At 48.3% G+C, this 22,953-nt stretch overlaps 1 protein-coding gene across 5 annotated transcripts in view; it reads right to left on the reverse strand.

Moving 5' to 3' along the window:
* Positions 1–3,260: 3,260 nt before the first annotated feature.
* LOC144717564 (A-type potassium channel modulatory protein KCNIP2-like) overlaps positions 3,261–22,953 on the reverse strand; it is a 106,081-nt gene continuing 86,388 nt past the window's right edge. For 2 of the 5 annotated variants that reach the window (XM_078592981.1, XM_078592982.1), the window contains exons 2-8: positions 13,107–13,231; positions 12,040–12,109; positions 10,258–10,328; positions 8,000–8,107; positions 7,192–7,296; positions 5,673–5,735; positions 3,261–5,516 (exon numbers count right to left, since the gene is read on the reverse strand). In XM_078592981.1, the coding sequence (XP_078449107.1) occupies positions 5,472–5,516; positions 5,673–5,735; positions 7,192–7,296; positions 8,000–8,107; positions 10,258–10,328; positions 12,040–12,109; positions 13,107–13,231 (587 nt within the window). In that variant the 3' untranslated portion in view covers positions 3,261–5,471. Of the gene's footprint in view, positions 5,517–5,672; positions 5,736–7,191; positions 7,297–7,999; positions 8,108–10,205; positions 10,329–12,039; positions 12,110–13,106; positions 13,232–13,811; positions 13,980–14,009; positions 14,233–22,953 lie in introns of those variants that run through there. The other 3 variants (XM_078592983.1, XM_078592979.1, XM_078592978.1) reach the window with 3 other exon arrangements.

Genomic DNA, 22,953 nt, shown 5'->3' on the forward strand with positions numbered 1-22,953 from the left:
AAGGAGTCATGTTTGCATAGACCACAATACCTGCAGTCATAATGCAAACAAAAAACATAACTCTGATAATGTATGCACTGTCCTTGAAGTTCATTGGTCCACACCCGAGACAGCTTTCCTTAGAGCCTAGTATCACATGCGTTGGACCAGATGACGCCAAAAGGCGCAAAACTCAAAGACAATGCACCATCAGAGTATGAGAGCTCGGGGTAAGCATTTACAACATTGGAACCTCATTTGCCAGTAAAAAATATGATAATTGCTTTTTTGGTTTGGGCTATTGCCCCTTAAATCCCCTCCTCTCTCGACAAAATTCCACACCTCAAGGCTTTCTCGGACGTTGGACCACCATTTACCACCTGCCAAAACTTAAACGTTTAAACGCACATCATTAAATGTATTAATTGTGTGATGGGATTACGAGGTGAGCGTCGCCGTGCGAGGAAGACTGTGGGTGTTGTTGTTGTCGTCGTGAGGAGACGGATTTGTGGGACATCTCAGGGGCTCTCCAACTGACCCCCTATCAGCCCCCCACTAACACCCCCAGTGCCGGATTAAGCGAGTGCGGGGCCTGTAGCTTATTATGTTATACAGGGGCCCTAAATAAAAAAACCCCCATAAATATTAAAAAACAAATTTGTAACGTGCACAGTGAAGTAATTTGAGTTTTTCATTCGCTATACAGCCAGATAATACGACAAATCGCTAACCTTATACACCCGGTCGTTCATAAAAATTGAAGGCAGTATAGTACTATAGTAATAGAGCAAGTGCAGAATCATTGAACCAGAAGTGAGAGCTTGAAAGCATTTAGCGCAGGGCCCTTGATAGTGCGGGGCCGGGAGCTACTACACATGTAGCTGCTACATTGCATATGATGTTACAAATGTTGTAGCTACTACACATGTAGCTGCTACATTGCATATGATGTTACAAATGTTGTAGCTACTACACATGTAGCTGCTACATTGCATATGATGTTACAAATGTTGTAGCTTCTACATATGTAGCTCCTCTTGCCGCGAGGATAATCCGGCACTGACCCCCCCCCAATCCACCTCGTCACTGATATTTACATTCCTGACATTTTCTACAACATGAAAAAGTCCACTTCAGATAGTGTGTACTCTTGTATGGCATCTTGAGGTGCTTATATATATATTTAGACACTTCACACAAATGAAATCATCATCACTTTACCATCGTTGTCACTATCGTTTTTCATAGTCAGGGGAACCGGCTGGTTTGGTGTGTGGCTTCTTATCTAAACCATCCTACGCCTGTCTCCATCATCACTGCGCAATTCTGTCCCCTATCTCACAAGGCCGCAATTCTGTCCCCTATCTCACGCGGCCCACGCCTCGATGCTGGCAACTTCCCCCACCAACAGAAAAAGGTCCTGGAAGAGGCCGAGGGAATTTTCCATCCCGCGTTCAATTCGTTCCCGGCGCCTGCAACAGGCACGGCAGTCGCCCCCCCCCCTTTTTGTGGACCCACTGCCGGGCTGTGGTGCCTCCGCAAGCCGTCGCGGGTCGTGGATGATCATTTGACCATACTTCACCACGATGGTCCGTGTGCTTGGGCAAAGGCAGCCGACTCAAACTGGACGTGGTCTGTAAAGCTTTTGCAGAGCATGGACCACAGTGCGGCACGATGGGCCATGCACTCCTGCAATAAGAATAAGGTGCGTCCCAAATGAACCACTTATTAGTGCTGTAAGCGGTGATGTAGATATGGTGTCATCGATGTGTGAGAACAGCAGTGGACTTTGCTGCCCTGCTCTTCACTCACTGCTCACCGTCTCGCAACCGCAAGCCCCAGGCAACCGGTAATGTGTACGGTTGTGACCGATCCAAGCTCTCTGGCCAGGCCCTTATCCTGCTTAGCTTCTGAGACAAGGGGATTGGGCTAAATCAGGGCTCGGCAACCTGGGGCTCAGGCACCGCATGCGAATCTTCAACGACTGTCTCGTGACGTTAATTGTTAAGGACCCACAGTCTCGTATTCACCACAGCGCATTGTAGCTCTTGAAATGTAGATTTTTTTTTTTACCCAATTCGAAAAAAACGACAGCTCTTCTTGTTATTCTTTGGGTCTTTCGGCAAAGTCACGTAGATAGGTTCAAAGAAAATAAAAAAAAAACTACGACGTTTCGATCGTAACCTGATGACGACCGCTTGCGTTGTGATCGAAACGTCATAGTTTTTTGTTATTTTATTTGAACTTATCTACGAGACTTTACCGAAAGACCCAAATAATTTAAATTCCTGCAGTCACGAAAGCTTTAAGTCAACATGTAGCTCTTCTTCTTGTTTTGGTTTGCCGAGCTCTGGGCTGCATCCACGTGATGTTTGTGCATTCGTGTGACTTAAAAAAAGTAATCTTTTTAGTTTTCTGGACATATTGTTACCTTCGTAAAATGTGCTCAGCTTACTTAAATGTCTTCTTTCATCAGGTGAGTTCGCAATCAATGCAACATATGTATAAACACTCCCGATGAAAAGTCTACATATGTGGATAGATACTAAAAAAAACGTAATACTATAGTACTACGAATAATGGCCTGTCCTTTGTAAATCCACTTCTGGATGATAGCCTCCACAGGTTGTGTCAATCGTGGAGATCGTTTGACCATACTTCACCACTCTTGTTTGTACAGGTTGGTGAGTGCGGTGGGGTGGGTGGGGAGGAGGGCAATACCGGTTCAGCGATCACCCACCCACCACTGCTTGTTCGCCGTGGCCAGGAATGAAAGTTGATGGCGCAAGGTTCGAATGGGGCATGCTAAAACCACGACCACTTGGCATGCCGAACGCATCACCACCACTCGCCAATCAAGGGCGTGCCTTACAAACTCTTACTCCCTGGAGAGCATCTGGCACGCACAATTTGAATAGATTATGAAGTGTGTGTGTGTGCTTTTTTGTGAACCCTTTGCTGCTATTTTAAAACAAATACACACCTGGGTGGTTTTTGTTGTTGTTGTTGTTGTAGATGATGAAACAACAAGAAAGGGCGATGACGGCACGGGGCGTTGCAACGATTATTCTAAGACGAAACGATTCTTCTAAGACGTCACTTTTCCGAACGGGTGGCTGACGAACGGCCTCGCGTGAGGGATGTTCTCACACCCCGCTCAGCTACGTGTGACACTTACAACGCCGACTTTTCACCTCTTCATCTTCGCGCGTGGAGCACCCCTCCCCTTTGAGTCCGAACGCCTCGATTGTACGAAACGGAACGGAGAATCCGTAGACATATTTCCCATGAGCAGCTATGGTTTTATTGTCCAAAATAAATGTTTTTTTTTTTGCACACAAGTCAAACCATGAAGAGATCGAGCTGACTGGCCTACTATGGGAAGGGCTCATTACGAGTATGTTTTACCCATGCGTCGCAAGCATTTACGTGTGCACGTTGAACTTCTTTCGCACCGTACGTAGCCAACCGGGCTAATCGGAGATGCGGGGGCGAAGGACAACAAACTAACACACAGAAATGTATATATACACCACACACGCACAACGCATGCACTATCGGTAATGTACATGCACATTTTTGAATTGTAAGAAGATATTTTGCTGTGACTTTATAACGAGCGTTTCTTTTTTAAACAGACGTGTTCATGATTATAAAATGAAAACGTTTAAATGATTGCACACGATATATATTTTTGCATCCAGAGCAATCACAGTGAAGTATGACCAGGACCACGTAATTTTTATATAAACATACCGACATTGAGTCTTGACAATGATTGTGCATCGTGGGAATCGGTATAAAAGGCGTAATTTGTGGCGAATATTTTTGTAAGGGGAGAAAGTAAATTGTTAAATTCATGAGCATTCGGAGAACAGCTCCTGCGTTACAACATACCCTACAAGAAGCAGAGGCTGCCTGCTCTCCGTACCAGTCTGCATGCAATGCACTTGCAACAAGCCTGCTCAACTGTGTGTATATATATATATTTTTTGTAAGTTTAATAGTAATAAATAATTGTTACAACTTTATTTAAAAATCGCATAGTAAAAACATTACAATCCGTCAATGCATAATAAAAAGTATGCCCATTTATCATCGAAATTAACTCCCATTTCCTTGCAAAGTTGAGCCGCGTGTTTGCTGCCGATTGCGCCAACCCCATTACGAGTTTATGTCCCGCTGATTTACAGCGGAAACGCTTTGACAAATGCGGCTCAGAATTCGTGCCGCGCTCCCTCCGCTTGACCCAAAGTGCACGGAGCGCGAGACGCGATGCTTGATTTTGTGATTTTAGGAGCGCAAACAAATACTCTGCGGTGACTTTATCCTGGCGAGCGAGCGAGCGAGCGGTCGAATGAGCGGCAGAGCTGCAGACTTTTCATGGCAGAGTTGAAGCCTCCGGTAATTCAGGGCAGCCCCGTTGGCACGTTCAGATTTCTAATCACACGTGCATTGGTGTCTGTGCGCCGAGGTTTTGAATCTGCGTACACGTCGATCGAGATGCGTTTTCAGACAGGTCTAATGGCCTTGGCCGGTCTCATCATTCCCCACGTCGTTTATTTTCGTGACGGCCCCTCCCAAGTTGACAGCGCTGGCATCGATCTGGCACCAAAATGGAGCCCCCTGGTCAATTTGTTGCCACGGTTTAGAGATGAGCACTGTGCATGGCGCCACTTAGAGCCTGCCGTTAAATCCTTGAGAGTTCTGAAATGTGCCCTTGGCTTCCTCACACACCGCCATACATCGACTGGGGGAGGCTATCAAACAAAGTCCCTTCCACTTTCAATACATAAGCGTCCTCCATAACTTACGGAGACATCAGGCCTGGATTAACAGCTCTCCGCCACAGTTCTCCAATTGGGTTCATGCAGGTTGGGAATCATGCCTCTCCTTTAGATGGCCGAAGGCCAGACGAAGACCCCAAATGAACCTTGTCCCACCGGCTGCCATTAACCCTTAAGCCAGAGAATGACAGGGATTTATGTTGCCAGTGGACAGAGGAGGCCGAGGGCTCGGCTTAGGTCCACGGGCATGAGTTCACCGCCACTGTCGGCACCTTAATCCCAGCCTGCGGGCCGCGCTCATGGTTGCACGGCGTGGCGTGCGAAGAGAGCGACGAACCGGTTACCGGTCGAGGCACACTCGCGGGCTGTGCCCAGACTACCGGGACCGCTGACTGCCACAAAAAAAACCACAACCGCAGCTTAGGCTAATTTCTCGAGCTCGCACCCCCACGACCGCAAAGGCACGCTCGGCCCTGGGGAGACACTAAACATCCAGATCACCTGCATCTTTCGGCTTGGGTCCATTTTGTTTTTATTCATGTTTTAGTTTGACGTGGGAATTCAAAGGAATAGAAGCAGAAACTTTGCAAGGAATTGGTTTAGTGGGGGGGGGGTCCATCGGACGCCCCCGTCCCCCCTCTCCCGTCGGCTGTTCCTCCGCTGGATCCGTCCCTCGCGAGCGAAGCCACGTGCGACCGCCCTGCTCTAGAGGCCCTCGAATAGCTGCATGGACCTCAGGATGCTCTGGTCCTAGAAGAGACGGCGAAAGGGATCGCAGGCGGGGAAGTAAGAGGAGAGGAGAGGTTAGGACAGGTGTTGGTGAAGGTCAAGAATAATAAGTGTTTAGAAGCTGGTGCGGAGATATTTAAACTATCAAAATGTGGTAAGAGTCAAACACCTGCTCACCTCTTTGCAGGCATCAATAAACTCGTCTATTGTTACAACGCCATCCTTGTTTTTGTCCATTTTCTAGACAAAGACAAAAGTATAGATTGGCTTCTAAGATGACAGGATCAGGTGTAGTGTAGGTGATTTTCTCACAGGCACACACACACAATTCAATGCGTGTATTGTGAGATAGACGATCGGTATTAATGAACGACTCAATGCATTATTCACTCCTGGCTAATAGATGTTTTTTTCCTATTCTTGCATCTCAGCTCTTACGATGATTTGTCAGATAATAATGCCACCTTTGACATTTTTAATATATTTAAAATATAGTTTACTATCCAGCTGCGCCATTTTGGGTGTATTGGTTTCATGCGGGAGTCGTTAAGAATGTGTTTCAACTTAAACTGCCAATGTTTTGCACGTGCAAAAGCTGTTAATTGAAATTTCTCTGTCTCATTGCGAAACCGGAAACACCGGGTAATACTGCCCACGTGACAATTTGACATGTTACAGTCGTTAAGGTGGTTTGGATCTCATTCCAGTCGGAGGTGCAATTTAATAATACAACACCTCTTTAATCTTCTCAAATTAAAGTAATTGATTTCCGAGTAATTATGCCTCTTTGGCCCTTTTAATGTATTCCTTTGCTATTGCTAATTTATCACCTGTCACAAAATGTACATATTGTTCTTCACATTCTCTACTACTTTTAAATGTTAGCTCTACAGCAGCGTGAAGATGATGCGAGCAGCCAGCCGACATTTCCTTGCACGCCTCAGTTTCTGATCTTCAATTTCATAAAAAGACACAAAAACGTATTTATCGGATGCTGTCGAAAAGTTACAGGTGAAACAGCTGGGCAGTCGAGAATCATCAAAGGCAATAAACACACACACACAGTCGTCGTGACCAAAAGAGAAAACGCATCGTGCAGTCAAAAACTCCAGAAAATCTTTGGAGCAATAAGCACGGAACAAGTTCAAAGCATCGGTACGGCGAGTCCTCGCGGAACGCGTGGCCGTGTTCATATCACAGCGTGTTTTCGCTACAACGCGGTTCTTCCATTCGGGAACACTTTTCGCACAACGCAGAACGTGCGCCGTTCTAACGTGCGCCGCTCTAACTTGTTAAGGAACGCATTTACTTCGTTAAACGAGGAACTACTGTATTTGTCATCACAAGCATGAAGGCGTTATAATGGATTATATTTTGAAATAGCGCCCTCCTTTTCGCTGTGGCGTCTCCGAGCGCTATACCTCACATCTCAACACATTTGAGAGGGCACTGCCAGTAAGCAGCTGTGCCTGTGGGCACAAGGAGACTCAGCACCAGCCTTGCTGTGCTAGGTGGGGGTGGGGATCGAAATATTTGGCGAAATTAATACATTTCCATAATTTGTTCTTGCCTTACAAATTTTACATCTAAGACGCGGTGTATACCTTGGCCACGTTGTTTACAGACCATACAGTGTTAATGTTGTGATGACGACTGTGATTACAGGATTACGGGAAAGGGGGGCGGGACATCACACCTCGAAAAACTTGTCCACGTGGTCCCTTGGCGCGTCGTGGTTCACTGCCGGGTACGTGTACTTGCCCATCATGTCGTAAATTGACTTCATGATGTCCAACATTTCCTGCACGAGCAGTAAACAAAGCGTCCACGTGATGCGCACGAACACCTTGACTGCTGTTGCCGTTGCCTCGCTCTCGTTAATATCCACACTTGTTTTACAGCAGTTCATATGTAAAACGCACGAAGTCTGGAAAATCCCGTGTCGCCAGTTGCCCAGTTAGTTGCGGTGGCAACGGCCCCGCAGCAGCCACTAACGACAGAGTTATTATTATGGGTGGAGAGGAGCCCAGCCAGCAGCCAGCCAGCAAACTGGAGTCGTAAATTGTTATTTTTTTTTTTATCCTAGTACGATAAAGTGCACTGCAAAACTTGCAGCGGTGGGATTAGGTTCCGGCTCGCCACGTGGCTGCCGCCTTCCCGCACGCCTGTGGTTGCAATACTCCGCACAGCGAACATTGTGCGATGCTTTGAAAGTTATTATTGTGGCAGTAGATGTGGATACCTGATGCACCAATGGAAAATTAAAAACTCTCCGGGAGCGTGCGACTGTGGTCATCCGGAACAGGACAGTAACAACGTATAACGACGCAACGCCCGATCAAAACATACGGAAGAGACACCGCGGGGATAAACTACTCCCGCTGCTCCTGACGAGGTTACCTGGGCTTGAACAACCTGAATGTGAAATTGTAGCTGATGCACTGCATCTACATCAGCAGCCATACGACGAGAAGATTATGGATGCGACAGCCGCAGGGCCTCACCTCCTTGGTGACATAGCCATCTTTGTTGATGTCGTACAAGTTGAAGGCCCACCTCAGCTTGTCCGTCACGGAGCCGCGCAGAAGCACGGACAGGCCAGTCACAAAGTCCTGGTCCCAACACGCAAGCACGCACATGCATGTAGTTCATGATCATGAATTCATCATCATCATCATCATCAAAATCACCATCGGTTTACAATATCGATTTAAAGCTTTCGTGACTGCAGGGATTCATCTTCTTGGTTCTTTCGGTAAAGTCACGTTGAAGGGAAAAATAAAATGATAAAAATAAAACATTATAAAATGCAATTCTCACGACGTTTCGGCCACAACGCAAGCAGCCGTCCTCAGGTGAAGAACAGGGCTGTTGAAAAGGGCTGTCGACAGCCCTGTTCTTCACCTGAGGACGGCTGCTTGCGTTGTGGCCGAAACGTTGTGAGAATTGTTTTTTATTATGTTTATTTATATTATTGTATTATTTCCCTTCAACGTGACTTTTCCGAAAGAACCAAGAAGACGGTTTACAATAATCAATTTACAATTAAAATCATCGGTTTGCATTCATCATCATCGTCACTTTACAATGATCGTCATGTTATGATCATCATCTTTGTAATTATCAGTTTACAATTAAGATAATCATCATTGGTTTACAATTAAAATCACCGTATTCATTATGATTAGTTTACAATCATCAATCAATTTACCATTAGTTTAACACGTTGGCTTTCGCGACCAATATCATCTACAATACATGTTTTTTGTGTATTAGATCGCGTAAAATATGAAAAAAAACTCAGACTGGTGTGGCAGGGCTTAGCAGATTGTAAATCTCAGTACTCAGATGGTAAATGTTGTGGATTTGCTCTCCAACACACCGGTGTGCTGTACGGGCACACTATACACTACACTATACACTATACTATACACTACACACTAGTGCTGTACTAGTAACGAATGGAAAAGTTCTGTTAACGTGCCAAAACCTTACTAATTGGCTGTGTCGGGTGGTGGCGGGTTTTACGACACATTTATAGTCAAGCGCTCTATCCCAGAAAAACAACTGTCATTTACAATCGACTTCAGAAATATCATCACCAGACGCAACCATCATCATTTTATCAGCGGCATCATCATCTTCAGCAGCAACATCATCAGACATTGTCTATCCATCGCTCCTATGCCACCACATTTATCATGGTCCTGCGGTCCAAAAATCCATCTCAATCTTTCACACCAACTGATCTCATCGCTCCATCTCCACAGGGGTCGCCCTTCATCATCTGCTGAAGCCCCCCTCCCCACGCTGTCACAGTCATGGATGTTATTTACTGCTTGACCATACTTCACTACCCCCGGTCAATGCAAGGTTGGTGAAGGTGGGGGTTTGCCCAGGACTAAGTTAAATATGGGCAGGGATTTCTAGTTCAGGCGCAGCACAAGTAGCGCTAACCAATGCGTTGCCACTACAGCCCTCCCCAAACTATCGTAAGGCAAATTAATTAGAACGTAGATGATTCATTAATAGAATTCCCCAGAGTGCACTTCTGCCTGTAAAAACGATGCGGTTACCTCGAAGCGTTGAGCGGATGTCACGTGGGCGCTGCATTTAGAATAATTTAGAATCAACGTGCCTTTATAGTATTCGACTGCTATACAGTTTTAATGGTAAGGCACTTCATTGAGCAATCATTTGTGATAGGTCGCTTCTGAAAAAGATCTATACTGTGTAGCTCGGTGACCCTTACGTCTGTTAAAATAATAAAAAAATAACCCGTAAAAACAAAGTTTTTCACTATAAATCATTTATATGCGTGGCGGCTAGAGTCCTCTCGTCCTCTGGCTTGAGATGGCTGCCATCTATGGGTCAGATGATTGCCTGCCACCATTAAGCAATTGGTAATTAAATATAAGAAACAAATTTCCTAAAAAGTGTAAAGTTACGGAAAAAAAATTTCACAAAAATAAATTGTCACGCACAACGAGTCTGTGTGCAAAATGTCAGCTCGATTGGATCACGGGAAGTGGGTTAAAAAACGACCGAAAGATTTGCACGGTCGTAAGCGCGCAAGCAAGCAAGCAAGTGAACTTAATATAAAGGATTTAAAATTGATAGTAATTGTGCTATAGTACGCCGTGCCAGGCGCGCTCCATTGCCGTCAATTTCACATTCACACTTCCGCTTGCTTCACCATTCGCCACGCACTGGTCTCGGCGCCCGTTAATTCATCTCTTCTCGCCCCGCGCGTCTCGCCCACCTCGAAGCTCACGCAGCCGTCCTGGTCCACGTCGAAGGCGTTGAACAGATGGTGCGCGTACGTGCTGGCATCTGCGGCGGCGGTGGTGGCGGTGGCGGGAGAGGGGGGGGGGGCAATGCGTGCGACACAAAAACACGCGCACAGCATCATCATCAGGGCGACCGCGACCTCGCTCACGCACGACCCACGCCGCCTGCGGAGCGTGAACGAGGGGGTGCGGCGGTGGTGGTGGTTGGGGGGGGAGATGTTTTATTTATTTTTCATAACGATATTTTTATAATTGCTTTTACTGCGACTCTACGGTGGCGCAGTACAAGGCACCGAACGCGGTACGGGGGGGGGAAGACTTTCACTCTGTGAGCAAAGAAAGCCCGAGACTCGTGCGCCAGGGCTCAGCGAAGAGGGAAATCCGGGCTCACCGTCCCTCACCCAAGTGGTGGGGGGGGGACCACAAGACAATAAATAAATATTTATTTAAAGCGATCGGCAGGTCGCTGTGCGGTAGGGTAACAGTGAAGTGAGTGAGTGGCACTCTCTCAATTATACGGAAGCGTCTGGCCAGCGTGGAGCAGTAGGCCAAGTTCTCTCGAGAGGAGCTCTCTAATGAAGCTACCCGTTCGAGCACAGGCGCCTTCTGAGAGCCGTGGCACGAGCAGGCAGTTGAAGGGCTGCACCTCTACAATTGCCTATGCCCGCACGATTATACTGGTAGGAACCACCTGGTTCCACCAGCCCACATGGGATTATTGTGTCTGTCCGTCCGTCCGTCGTGCATCCAAAAATGGGAGGGGTGGGGTTGGGTGGAGAGGGTAGGGTGGGTAGGGGCTGGGTGGGGAGGGTGGGGAGGGGCTGGGTTGGGTGGGTGGGGCTGGGTGGGGGGTGGGAGGGATGGGGCTGGGTGGGGAGGGGCTGGTCACCCCGTGGTGCCCTTATAAAACTCAACGTTTAACCTACTCACTCCGGCTTGTGCCCGCCCTCACAGTCGGGCATATTTGCGGAATACACCACGCCGCCGTTGACCCTGGCCATTGACTGAGCAACCCAACGTTCCTACCAGCTCCCTCCGCAGGAATGTGTTATTTTACGATTGTGTGCCTCCAGCATCCTGCCATGAGACGCGCACCGTTTTCATCCCGAACTCCCGCAGTAAGCGGTGCACCACAGCGTGTTGAAGAACTGGCGTGGAACATGATGTCACAGAACTACTTCTGAAGGCATTTTATGAGACCATATCTATCCACATTTGGGGGGGGAGGGGACACACCTTTTGTATGCCCTGCAAAAACGTGTTCAGAGGAACCAATGAGGACACTTTCTGCAAATGATCACGCAGTGTGGCGACTTACCATGCTGTGTGCACAGTGCACGCAGCCTTCTTTGCGACCAAAAAAATCTAATAAAAATTGTGGCGATATTATGGCAGCAGAGGGACCATGTGACAACTTTTAAACCAGTTGTATCCTTGTTTGTCCCATCGTCAAATGCAACAAATTGTATTAATGTATGTTTTACTCTGATTGGTGGAATAAGCCAAACTAAGTGATATCCCATATCGAATGTGGCGTGACTTAGGCAATCTTGGGCACACCGGGCTCGAACCAACACTTCACTCGACTTGCAAACCTGGATTTCAAACTCCAGCAGTATATCTCAGCTGTGCCAAGCTCAGTGCTCCAGTCCAGATTGGCTCCTCCCCTGAGTCTCTGACGTGTTTGTTTAGGAATGCTGCGTTGATGACGACGAACTTTAAATGGCGTTATTAGCACGCGGTGCGACACTCACCGCCCTGCGGGAAGAATTGCGAATAAATGTCCTTGAAGGAGTCCTCGTTCACGATGCCATTGGGACATTCCTAGTGGGGGGTGGGGGTGGGGGATAGACAACGAGCAGAGAACGGCTTCACGAAGCGCACGCTGCACTTGTGCTGCATGTGCGGCACTTACGTTGATTCGCTGACGAGCAGCAAACGGTTTACGTTCAGTCGTGTGCGTAAGAAACGTTGTTGTTGTTATAAGTTGACTTTGACCTACGGCCGAATCACCTGAAATGCACGCCGTCTCATCAGGTTTCAGCCTGGATAGTGGTCGCATAGGTGACCACCACATTCGTGCATAACAGGCGCTATAGGCTGCTGCGATGCCATAGCCTGCAGCATCCGTTTGGCAGCAAAGGGCAGTGCAGCGAAATCCATTGTTCTACTGTACTTCGATGTTCCCGCATCTATGCTCCCCACTGACCGACGTGGTGAAGTATGGTCGAATGACCACCACGACCCGCACGGCGCGGCGAGGCCCCTCTGCTCAGCAGCGTCATGGCAAAGTGCTGCACCTGTACGTCTGCTGTACGCAGCGGGTTCACGCAACCTCCTGAGAGCAGTACGTGTGCTATAGCATCTCGTACTGGCCTCAGAGGCCTTGCTACTGATCCCGAGGCATGCTGTGCTGAGCTTACCCTCAATAAGAATGAGAATGCGCCAGCATTTCGATTGTGCGACCTGGCCAGATAGGGCCCACTGTGCCAGACCGCTGTTGGCAGTGGCGAGCCAAACAAAAACAACTCCACGGAGCGGCGGTCTTCATTGCAAGGCCCGCGAGCCACTGGCGGCCCCCTGGTGGCCTTTAGTGGGGGCCCTGGCATGCGACCCACGACAATACACAACAAGTGAGAACACCCCCCCCCCCCCCCATCATCATCACGCTGTCAAACCCCAGTGGTTTTAAATGTGTGGCGGGCCCATACACACCGATGATGTCTTATCGGCGAAGGTGCCCCCCGTGCCCCCCTGTGCCCCCCGCTCTCTGAAAATTGGTGAAGAACGAATTTGCTATTAACGAAGGGGAGAGCCGTACGTTCTTGAAGCCGCGGTAGAGGATCTGCAGCTCCTTGCGGTTGAACTTGGTCTGCTCCTGCAAGATCTCGAGCCCCTCCGGACGGTGGCACACGGGGGAGAGCTCCAGGTCGTCCTCCAGGTCATCTGTGGCGAGGGGCGCACACGCACGCACATGAGCAGTTGATGAACCGTGCTGAACGCGCGTCAACGCCTCTCCTCCTACCCCTTCACCTTCCGCTCGCGCCCCGTCGATATTTTCCCCGCTATCTGCTCGAATGCTTTTTTAAAGGTAAATCGATATCCCTAAAGGGGAATAACGGAAAGTCCCTGGGAACAAGTGTCAGATTAAAAATTAAATGTGAATGTCGCCGTGCATGCACGCGTGCGTGCGTGCGTACGACTATTTGTATTGTGGTAGAAAAACGACCAACGCTCTGGGTTTTTTTCTTATTTTCTCCGTAAAATCGAAATACTGCCGACGATTGCAGACACTGACAGATCGCCGACTAAAAATAAAAGGCAGATCCATGCGGTGATTAGAAAAACAGACTTTTCTAGAAATGTGCAGCGGGAATGAGTCATAGCGTGTGAATAAATGCTACTGATTATAAATAGAGAATTGGCCGGATTTAATCTGGCAAAGAACGCTGTAGATCATTGCATTAAGTATCCCTAGTTAGCCCCCCGTGTGTTCATTCATGTGAGCATCAAAAGCGTAAATTACATGTCGCCTTAACGTCCGACATTCCTTTCAGCGGAGCGGCGTAATTAATTAGCCGGCTTTCCCTCCGCAAGCAGAATGAGAAGGAACACGCTACTCGAGAAGACATCTGGATACAACGGCCCGCAGATGGCAAGTGACGTCTGTACGAGGAACGTGCAAGACATGCTCACGGTACGGTACACGTAGGCGTGCCTTTACCGGGCAGCAGACTAATGTGACGTGCAGGCTTCGACATTTCAAGTGTAAATCTGAGCCCGCGACGTTCCCTGACTCCTCCGTGGGCGCGTTGCTTGTGTTGTCCGACGAACGTGAATTCACGTTTCTCGCATCTGCAGCCATCGTGGTGAGGGGCCACTCGTGGCCCCGGCGGCGGGCGGGGGCTGGTAAATTGGCGCGCCGTGCAGAGTGGTTTCGGCAGGAGGGTAAAACCCCCAACCCCAACAACCCCAACCCACCCAAACTCCCCCCCCCCCCCCCCGAAGGGGAGAGGGAGCCGCCGCTGTTCGCGAGCGTGCGCCACGTCTCGCACCGCGCTCGGCGTAGAGTGTGGCGCCGTACGGAGTGAGAGGGTGAACCCCCGCGTGCTCACCAGTAATCACCACTTCGGGGCCGTCAGCGTACGCCGCCAAACCTACCACCAGAGGCGTCGCCATAATTGGCCGGCAAAGTGACGGAACGATTTATTATTTACGCAAAAAATATATAGAAAAAATTCAAATGTGGAGCAACGTTAGGTCCACGTTGGTTTTTTTGCACCGCATCCCCCGGTGCTCGACCGAATTTCGTTTTCCGTTTCTGTTGTTATATCCTCACGGTTGCTGAACACAACCCCAGAGGCCGAAAAGGCCAAGGTGGCCAGCAACAATCGGCACTATTGAAGGCGTCTTAGTTGAGAGCTAATTGATTTCTTGAATCAAGCAAAAAAACATAACTCTGAGATGATAGGAGGTTTAGATTCTAAACGGAAGAACCGCAGCGAAGGAAGAAGCAGAAATATATATGCCGTGCAGTGTGGTAGTCGTAGTGGTGGCGGTGTTAGCTGGTGCATCTGCCAGCCATCTCAGTCACGTGGCCAACAAAGTGCACCTGGCCTGGCACAGGCGCCGTGGTGACGCCACCGTCACTTCGCGGCGAAGGGCGGACGTTGGTATATCGGTCGTGGTGCTTCAACTCGGTGCACCGCACGTGCGTGCGCGCGCGAGACTGAGCAGGCAATGTCTCAGGTAGACTCGGTGCACCGCGCGTGCACGCGCGCGCAAGACTGAGCAGGCAATGTCTCAGGTAGACTCGGTGCACCGCGCGTGGGAGGAGGAATCGATGAGCGAAGTTCAATTTGCGCCGCGGCGCGTGACCTTGCAAGGGCCCCCGGTGCCGGAGAGCCCCCGGGGGGGGGGGCAGGGCACGTGGCCCTCTCAGATTGTGGAGATTTGTAGAATTAACCTGCCGAATGGCACCCTCCCCTCCACTCCCCCCCTCGGGGCACCACCTTAAGCAGGATGCCCCCCCCCCCGCGCGATCCCGATTTTCGTAACACGGCTGTGAATCTCCGCTGCCTTGCGGGCTTCACAGCTGTGGTTGTTGTTGTTGTGGCGTTGCTGCTGAATCTAAATGAGCCGGAGTGCGTTGCAGCTCTGTCACGAGCAGCAGCGCCGTCGTCGGGCTTAGCAATCTACACGGCTGCCTCCTGGACATCTGGGAAAATAGCTTCATGTAGCCCCATCGGATTCCTCCGGTATAAATAAACATTCTAATTCTGCGGTATTTCGCGGATGTGTTGTACGCGCTCTCGTGTGCCGTTCGGCCCGATGTCTGACGTTTCACTGCACGTGCCGAGAGCCTCTTTCAGGGATTGTGGAACTGAAGACGCCGCCAGGGCATGGAGCAGATAACACGCGGTGTAATTTGACAAAACCCACACCGGACATTTTGAAACTCCTGGATAGCTATTTGAAAGCTCTCATTGTTGGACTGAGCTAGAGATACAACAACTTTATTTACATTAATGTACAACCCCGTGGAGATGTCATTTATCTTGAATGCTGACTTGTGGGATTGTAAAAAATAATGTTTGTTTAATTAGACGGTATTAAAGTAAATGCAGATACTATTCAGGGTGATATGCACACGCGCACACACATTGCTTGAACGGCACTGAAGCGCAATCTTGGCGTAATAAATAACCTTTAGCAAAATGCACGAGTTCTCGTGTCAAGGGTTAGAACATTGAACATTTTGGCAATCAGTGCATCTGTGACCTTCCCTTGTGTACAGAGGAGTTTGGCCAGCCCAGGTATCTTGTGCATCTCATAGATTTCGGCTGGAACACTCGCCACGTTACCCGGTGGCTCTTATCCCAGAGCATCATCAGGGGCCATAATGTCCACAGGGCAGACGGCACCTCGGTCTAGTGGCACATTCAAAGCACGCAGGCAGCAGGATGGAATTACCCAGGCAGCAGCTGGGCTGCTGGGTAGATTCAAACCTGAGATTTGGACGGGTAAGGCATGGAGTAATGGGTAGTGTGATATAGATTACACAATAATGTGTGATATAGATTACACAATAATATGTAATCTATATCACACTATGGTTAATTCTATTTTTTTACAAATGTTGCTATTAGATCTGAATTCACGCATTGACTAATGCGAGAAGACCTGAACATGCAAAACGTTCAGTTGCAGTCCTCTTTGTATATGTTTATATATTCGTCTGTTAGCTGTACTACAGATGCCACGAGCTTAATTGTTATCCATATAAACTTTGCGTTGAATGCTGTCACCAGAAAAAAACACAACAACCCCATATACACACGTAGTTGTATAGTTCCAGACGAGAGGGTGGGGAGGAATGAGTATTGGCCAGCTGACTTCGATTCCAAGAGGCGTTCTGTGCACGTTCAGGCTGGGCACGTTGACCGACAAGTGTCAGGGCCGCCGTTTTATCTTTGCGTTGTCGTTGTCCCAGGAATCGTCTCATCTCCTGGTCATCCGCACTGCCGATTGCCTCTCGCCAACGCTTGGTGCAGACTTGAATGCTACCTTCCCTGCTCCGTCGTTGACAAAGTCGCTCATCTCTTGAGCCCACTCTCTCAGAATGTCCCACCTCTCCACTTTCCTCCAATGTGTCACCCTCTCCATTGTGCCACCAGTTGCCGCTTCTAGCTATCATCTCCTGCCACAGCACTTCCGTGAACAGCGTGGGGCTGCGGTGAGAGAGGCGTCCTGTGCACACATTGTCCTGCAGTTGCACGATCTGCCCAACTCGTGTTGTTTTGCTTTTATCATGTTTTTTGAAAAATCTGAATTAAATGGTTTTCATTTTTGTTGTCCAATAAGCGTGCGGAAACGTGTACAAAGAGCACTCGGTCCCGTGCATTATGCGAAAGCCATCAGCAGTTCTTGAACAATTGCGTGGTGGTCCTCTTGACTGAGGTCACCATCAACAGGGGCGGACCGAGACAAGCTACCAGCAACTGGCACCCCACGCGAACTCCAAGGGCAGATCTAGGCCGAGGTTGTTGGTAAACTGTGAAATATTTTGGCCCTATTTTCCATAGAAAATTTCTAAGCGTATTGTCGTCTTAAACAGAGGCGTAATTATTCGGTTTGTCCATCCGTCCGTCCAATGATTCAATTCCCTGAAATGTTGAGAAATTAATTCTAATTTGTATTTCCTCTGCAAGCGCACAGTAATTGAAATAATGACATCGTTATTTTATTTGTATTTTTTTCATTTGTATTTTTTTACCCTCGAAATTGGCGCCCCACTTAACTTGGCACCCTTAGGAGACCGCCTAGTTCGCCTATATGGACGGGCCGCCCCCGACCATCAAATTAACTTAAATAAACTTAAATAAATGAGACTGACTGGCGGTAAGCAGTGAGACAGAGTCAACTGCAGTCCGGTTTCGTCCTTATTGGGACTCATGATAATAGTAATAATAGCGACATTTATAAAGCGCTAGATTTTGCAGGCAAGTCAACCACTCAGAGGTGCGGAGGCAAGCTCAGGGCTGCTCGAAAATCTGAGCAAACAGAGGCCTTTAGATGTTTCTTTAAAGTCAGAGTGCATTTGATGTTGCAGATGCGCAAAGAGATCAGAGAGTCTCACACCGAGGGGGCGGCTGCAGAGAACCGACGTGAGGCTGTAGTAGTGTAGTGTATAGTGTAGTGTATAGTGTAGTTTATAGTGTAGTCTATTGTAGTGTAGTGTATAGTGTAGTCTATAGTAGTGTAGTGTATAGTGTAGTCTATAGTAATGTAGTGTATAGTGTAGTCTATAGTAGTGTAGTGTATAGTGTAGTCTATAGTAGTGCATAGTGTAGTGTATAGTGTAGTGTATATTAGTGTATGGTAGTGTAGTGTATAGTGTAATGTATAGTGTAGTCTATAGTAGTGTAGTGTATAGTGTAGTGTATAGCGTAGTGTATAGTGTAGTCTATAGTAGTGTATGGTAGTGTAGTCTATAGTAGTGTAGTGTATAGTGTAGTCTATAGTATTGTAGTGTATAGTGTAGTCTATAGTAGTGTATGGTAGTGTAGTGTATAGTGTAGTGTATAGCGTAGTCTATAGTAGTGTAGTGTATAGTGTAGTCTATAGTAGTGTATGGTAGTGTAGTGTATAGCGTAGTCTTTAGTAGTGTAGTGTATAGTGTAGTCTATAGTAGTGTAGTGTATAGTGTAGTGCATAGTGTAGTGTATAGTGTAGTCTATAGTAGTGTATGGTAGTGAAGTGTATAGTGTAGTCTATAGTAGTGTATGGTAGTGTAGTGTATAGTGTAGTCTATAGTAGTGTATGGTAGTGTAGTGTATAGTGTAGTGTATAGTGATGTGAGGCTGTAACGAGACCTTGGTTTTCAGTCCTCACTTCCACTCCATGGGGCCCATTGGCTTGGCTAATGTCAACAAATTTGTTGGCGTTAGGCAAGCTGTATTATTTTAAAAGAATGGTTTCCTTCTGGCTTACACTGACTTTTCTGTTCTAATGGGTTTTCCTCCTCATTTACAGATTTGATCTATGTGTGTGCCGTTGATATTTGTGCAGTGGCCCTGTACAACATATTGATATTCTCCGATCTTAAGACACTTTATGCATCCAAATATGCATTATTATTATTATTTACAGATATCGTCTTGTGTTGTGAATAGTTGTAACAAATGTCAGCTGCTAAGAGCACGATCCGACCGTTCCGCTGCCCTTCGATAACACTGGTCAACCAAAAAAAAATCTGGCCTGGACTTTTGCAGCTGTTTTAGACTAATTTCAGGGTGCTGATTCCAAATCTGGTCTCAGATTTGCTCTATCACATCAAATTTTTATACCCCATTTTAATTGATTTTACCCGAAATTAACTCTGTCACTTATTATTGCAAGTTGTTGCGAGTCAGTGACTGCTTTAGTGTTAAAATATGGTGCTGTATTTTTAGGATAGTGTGTTTATATGTAGATATCCATATTTATTTAATATTTTTCTTCTGCAGTTTTTCTTGAAAATGCAATATTTGATATCTCAAAAACCTGATGTGATAGACAAAACTGATGCCAGATTTGGAATCAGACCCCAAAATTACCTTAAAACCGTTGGAATACCTTATGCCAGAAAAAGTGTGTAATCAGTATCTCCGGCGGGAGAGAACATTTCAAAACCGAAAAAGCACACATCGCGTGGGTACGAGAGACAACGTGAGACACTGATTGTGAGAAACAGAGACAACATAAGAAATACAAAAGGTTGAGAACGCACGCAAGTTACAGACATTGTATTGACTGTTAAGAAAAGTAAAACTAAACTTTTTATTTTACCAGGTAAGGCCCACTGAGCTATATAACTCAACGGAGTAGCTGATCACGTGGAGAGAGAGAACATGCAAACTCCAAATATACAGAAGGCATCAGGGTTGAGATCGAACCCACGACCTCCTGAATACCAGGCGAGGTAAAGTGGGCTTGGGTGGGACGCGTCACGAGAAGGGTTGGTGAGTCAACTGATGGACTGGAAGCCAAAGGAGGGTGAGAAGAGAATTCTTCTGGGATGGAGTGAGGAAATCAGCTCGTGTGCGGGAGCTCGACTGATTGCTGCCCCGCATGACCGTGAGTGACCGTGATAACTCGTGGAGGTCTTCATCCAGCTGTAGATCATGACCGATGACGTGTATGAGAGGGCACGCAGTAACAGACGAGAGAGAGAGAGAGAGAGCGACTGCGAGGGTTGGAGGATGACTTGCTTGGCTTGGCGGCGGGTGATCCTTTAGCTGCAGCGCAAGCAAAGATGCCCAGCAGACAGCGCCTAAGGCCCCCAGGCCTGCCCTCTTGGCTGCGCTCAGAACCTAGGGAAGCACACGGGCGGAACCGCAACCCTTCCCATCACCGCACCAAACGCAGGCGACTTCGCAGCGACCGCCGCGTCAAACCAAGCGACCACAGCCAGTGGCGTAGCGCGGGTGGGCGCTCGACTCTGCTCACTGCAGCGTCGGCTGCCACCGTAAAGCCACAGGGGAAGGCTGCAGTCAGACCGAACTCGCCCCATGCGCCTCCGTCGCGTGGGTACGACTCGACGCTTTCGCCACGTGACGCTCAACGGCGGTCCGCGTGGCGCGTTATCAATCGCTGGCAGGGCCCTGAGCGGTGACGCTCACGGGCAAGGCTGTACGCGGACCAAGTTCCAACCGGTGGCAGTTCTGGCACGTCGCACTCGGTGACGGTCCGCGCGCCGCCGTGTTGCCAACCTCTTGACGGGCAACGGCGGCCGTGGCACCACACGCGTTCTGTCACATCACGGTGGCGTCATGACGGGCGGAAATGTATTTATTCATCCATCCCCAGATGGCATTGCAGCCGAATATGACGGCCTTTGCCGCGGTCGGAGGACAGCCAAATGCGTTGGGAGAAAACAAGCCCTGAGCTCAGCGTGCAATGATGAGCGCCGATTTGCACACACGCGCACTCGTCTGAGAAATAGTGGCAGTTAAGCTGCAGTTTTTGCCAATTTTACAGGCTCGTATTACAGTGTGTGCTGTGATGATAATATTGGCTGTGGTAAGAGCACGGCAGTCTCCATCTGTAGATGATGCCATTCCCGTAGACACATTTTGCATTCAAAGATTGCATTTTCTCCCCGATTTATTTGTTCTTAAAAGCAGTGCGGTTTTGCTCATCTTCACGAGGGGCAATCTGGAGCTTTTGGTAATGATGCCCTCGACATTTTATATATATAACATAACTGCAGTGTAATTGCCATTATTCTCTAAAATACTAAACAGACATTCAAATATTAAAGTGAATTGCGTATCTTATTATGGGAAAAAGATGAAAAATCACACACGTAGAGGCACACATATTTAAACGTTTGACTTCCCTTTTGAAAACACTCGCTTCGAATTTTGCAGCACCTCTATTGTTCTGCTAAAATTAAAATTTTTACGCAACGCTGTGAAGAAGGGGCCATTGCCCGAAACGTCGCCTATTATATGTAACCTTATCCCTCACCCTTTGCCGTTCCGATGATCTACACGTCCGATGACGTACACCTACGTCATCGGACACGTACATCATCTTACACGTGCGTCATTGGAAGGGAACCAGAAGAAAAGCTAAAATATAACTTTATCGGCACCAAGGTTCCCACAAGGCCTTGCGAGTCATGTCGCTACAGTTCTCTGCGGTGAGCACAATGTCTTTTAGAAAAAACGGTGCTACGCCTCTCTAAATAAGATTAAAGCTGAACAGCTCGCGTGTTACGTGATTCGGTGGTGAACGGGGGACCCACCCTGCAACCTGTACTCGTCTCGGAACGAGAAAGGGTTCAAGCAGGATTGTTGACGAGTGAGTTGAGTTTTATTTGCTCTTTTTGTTGTTCTCCGTACAACAGCATTGCTCCGGAATTGTTCGCTGCAAGTACGCGGGACGCATCGTGAAGGCGCTGCCAGGTCAGGTCAGGTCGGGTCGCGTTTCACCACGTGACAGTCGCCCTGACACAAAAGTCAACACATTCCCCACGCTCAGCCTGACCCCAAAACCGATCACTAGGACTCCTCATCCTCCTCCACCCCAGGGTTTCTACAAAACTCCAGCTGAGCACAGCAGAGACCCAACAGCAAGTGCAATGTCCTTCTCATTCTTTATTCACAATTATTTTTCTTTTTCCACAAATAGTATTTTACAATTGTGTTCTTGCTGTCATCACAACATGAAAGACTTTACATTCAGAACCCTCTGCCAGCGAGCAGTGCACCCGCTGTCTTGCTGTCATCACAACATGAAAGACTTTACATTCAGAACCCTCTGCCAGCAAGCAGTGCACCCGCTGTCAGACAATTGCAGTCAGATGATTACTTTTTTCTTTGTACTTTTTTTTTATTTTAGTTTTTTTTAATTGCAAGTGGAGCGTCTGACGAAAGATACGTTTCAGCATGTAGAGGTATAATGAAGCTATCCCATTTGGACCCTTTATCCCTCACCGACTCGTACGGACCAGCGCGGTAGAGTACCGTCGTACGGACCAGCGCGGTAGAGTAACAAGCGGCAACACGGGATGCGCACGGAAAGCGCTCTAACCTAACAAAAACAACTATTATGGATGATGTTGGTCGCGAAAGCATACGTGTTAAACGCAGATGATAGGACTCGCGGATGAGAGCCGATCACACCCCACTTGTCTGACCCGGGGAGTTAGAGTTGCCGTGGGGTTCATTCACCACTCATTTGGTTCCCGGCGTCGTCACGGGGCCCACGCGTTCTCTGGCGAGAGCGTAGGCGGACGACCCGGTGACCTCCCCCCCCCCTCCCCCCCGTGACGGGTCTTCGATACAAGCGCACGGCAGGCGCCCTCGCATCTCAAGGCAGCGCCGCTTCTGGGCACTCGCTCCCTCGCTCGCTCCTCTGCCGCAAGCAGAGCCAAGAGCAACACGGAGAAGCTAAAACGGAGACCGCCCATACCCCACCCCCAGCCCCACCCTTCACCACGCGCATCGACCCCCCCCCCACCTCCTTTGCCCCCCCAAAACCGTTGGCACGTAGATCGCTCTTCTCCGTCCACGTTCGTGCGGAGAACTTGTCTCGAGCCCTAATTGAAGATTTAAAGATCATCGCTCACGCCGGCATGAACCTCGTCCGCGAGCGGCGGAAATCCGACATTTAATGAG

This window comes from Lampetra planeri, chromosome 4 (genome assembly GCF_965212315.1).
Source record: "Lampetra planeri chromosome 4, kcLamPlan1.2.h2, whole genome shotgun sequence".
Classification (NCBI taxonomy): Eukaryota; Metazoa; Chordata; class Hyperoartia; order Petromyzontiformes; family Petromyzontidae; genus Lampetra; species Lampetra planeri.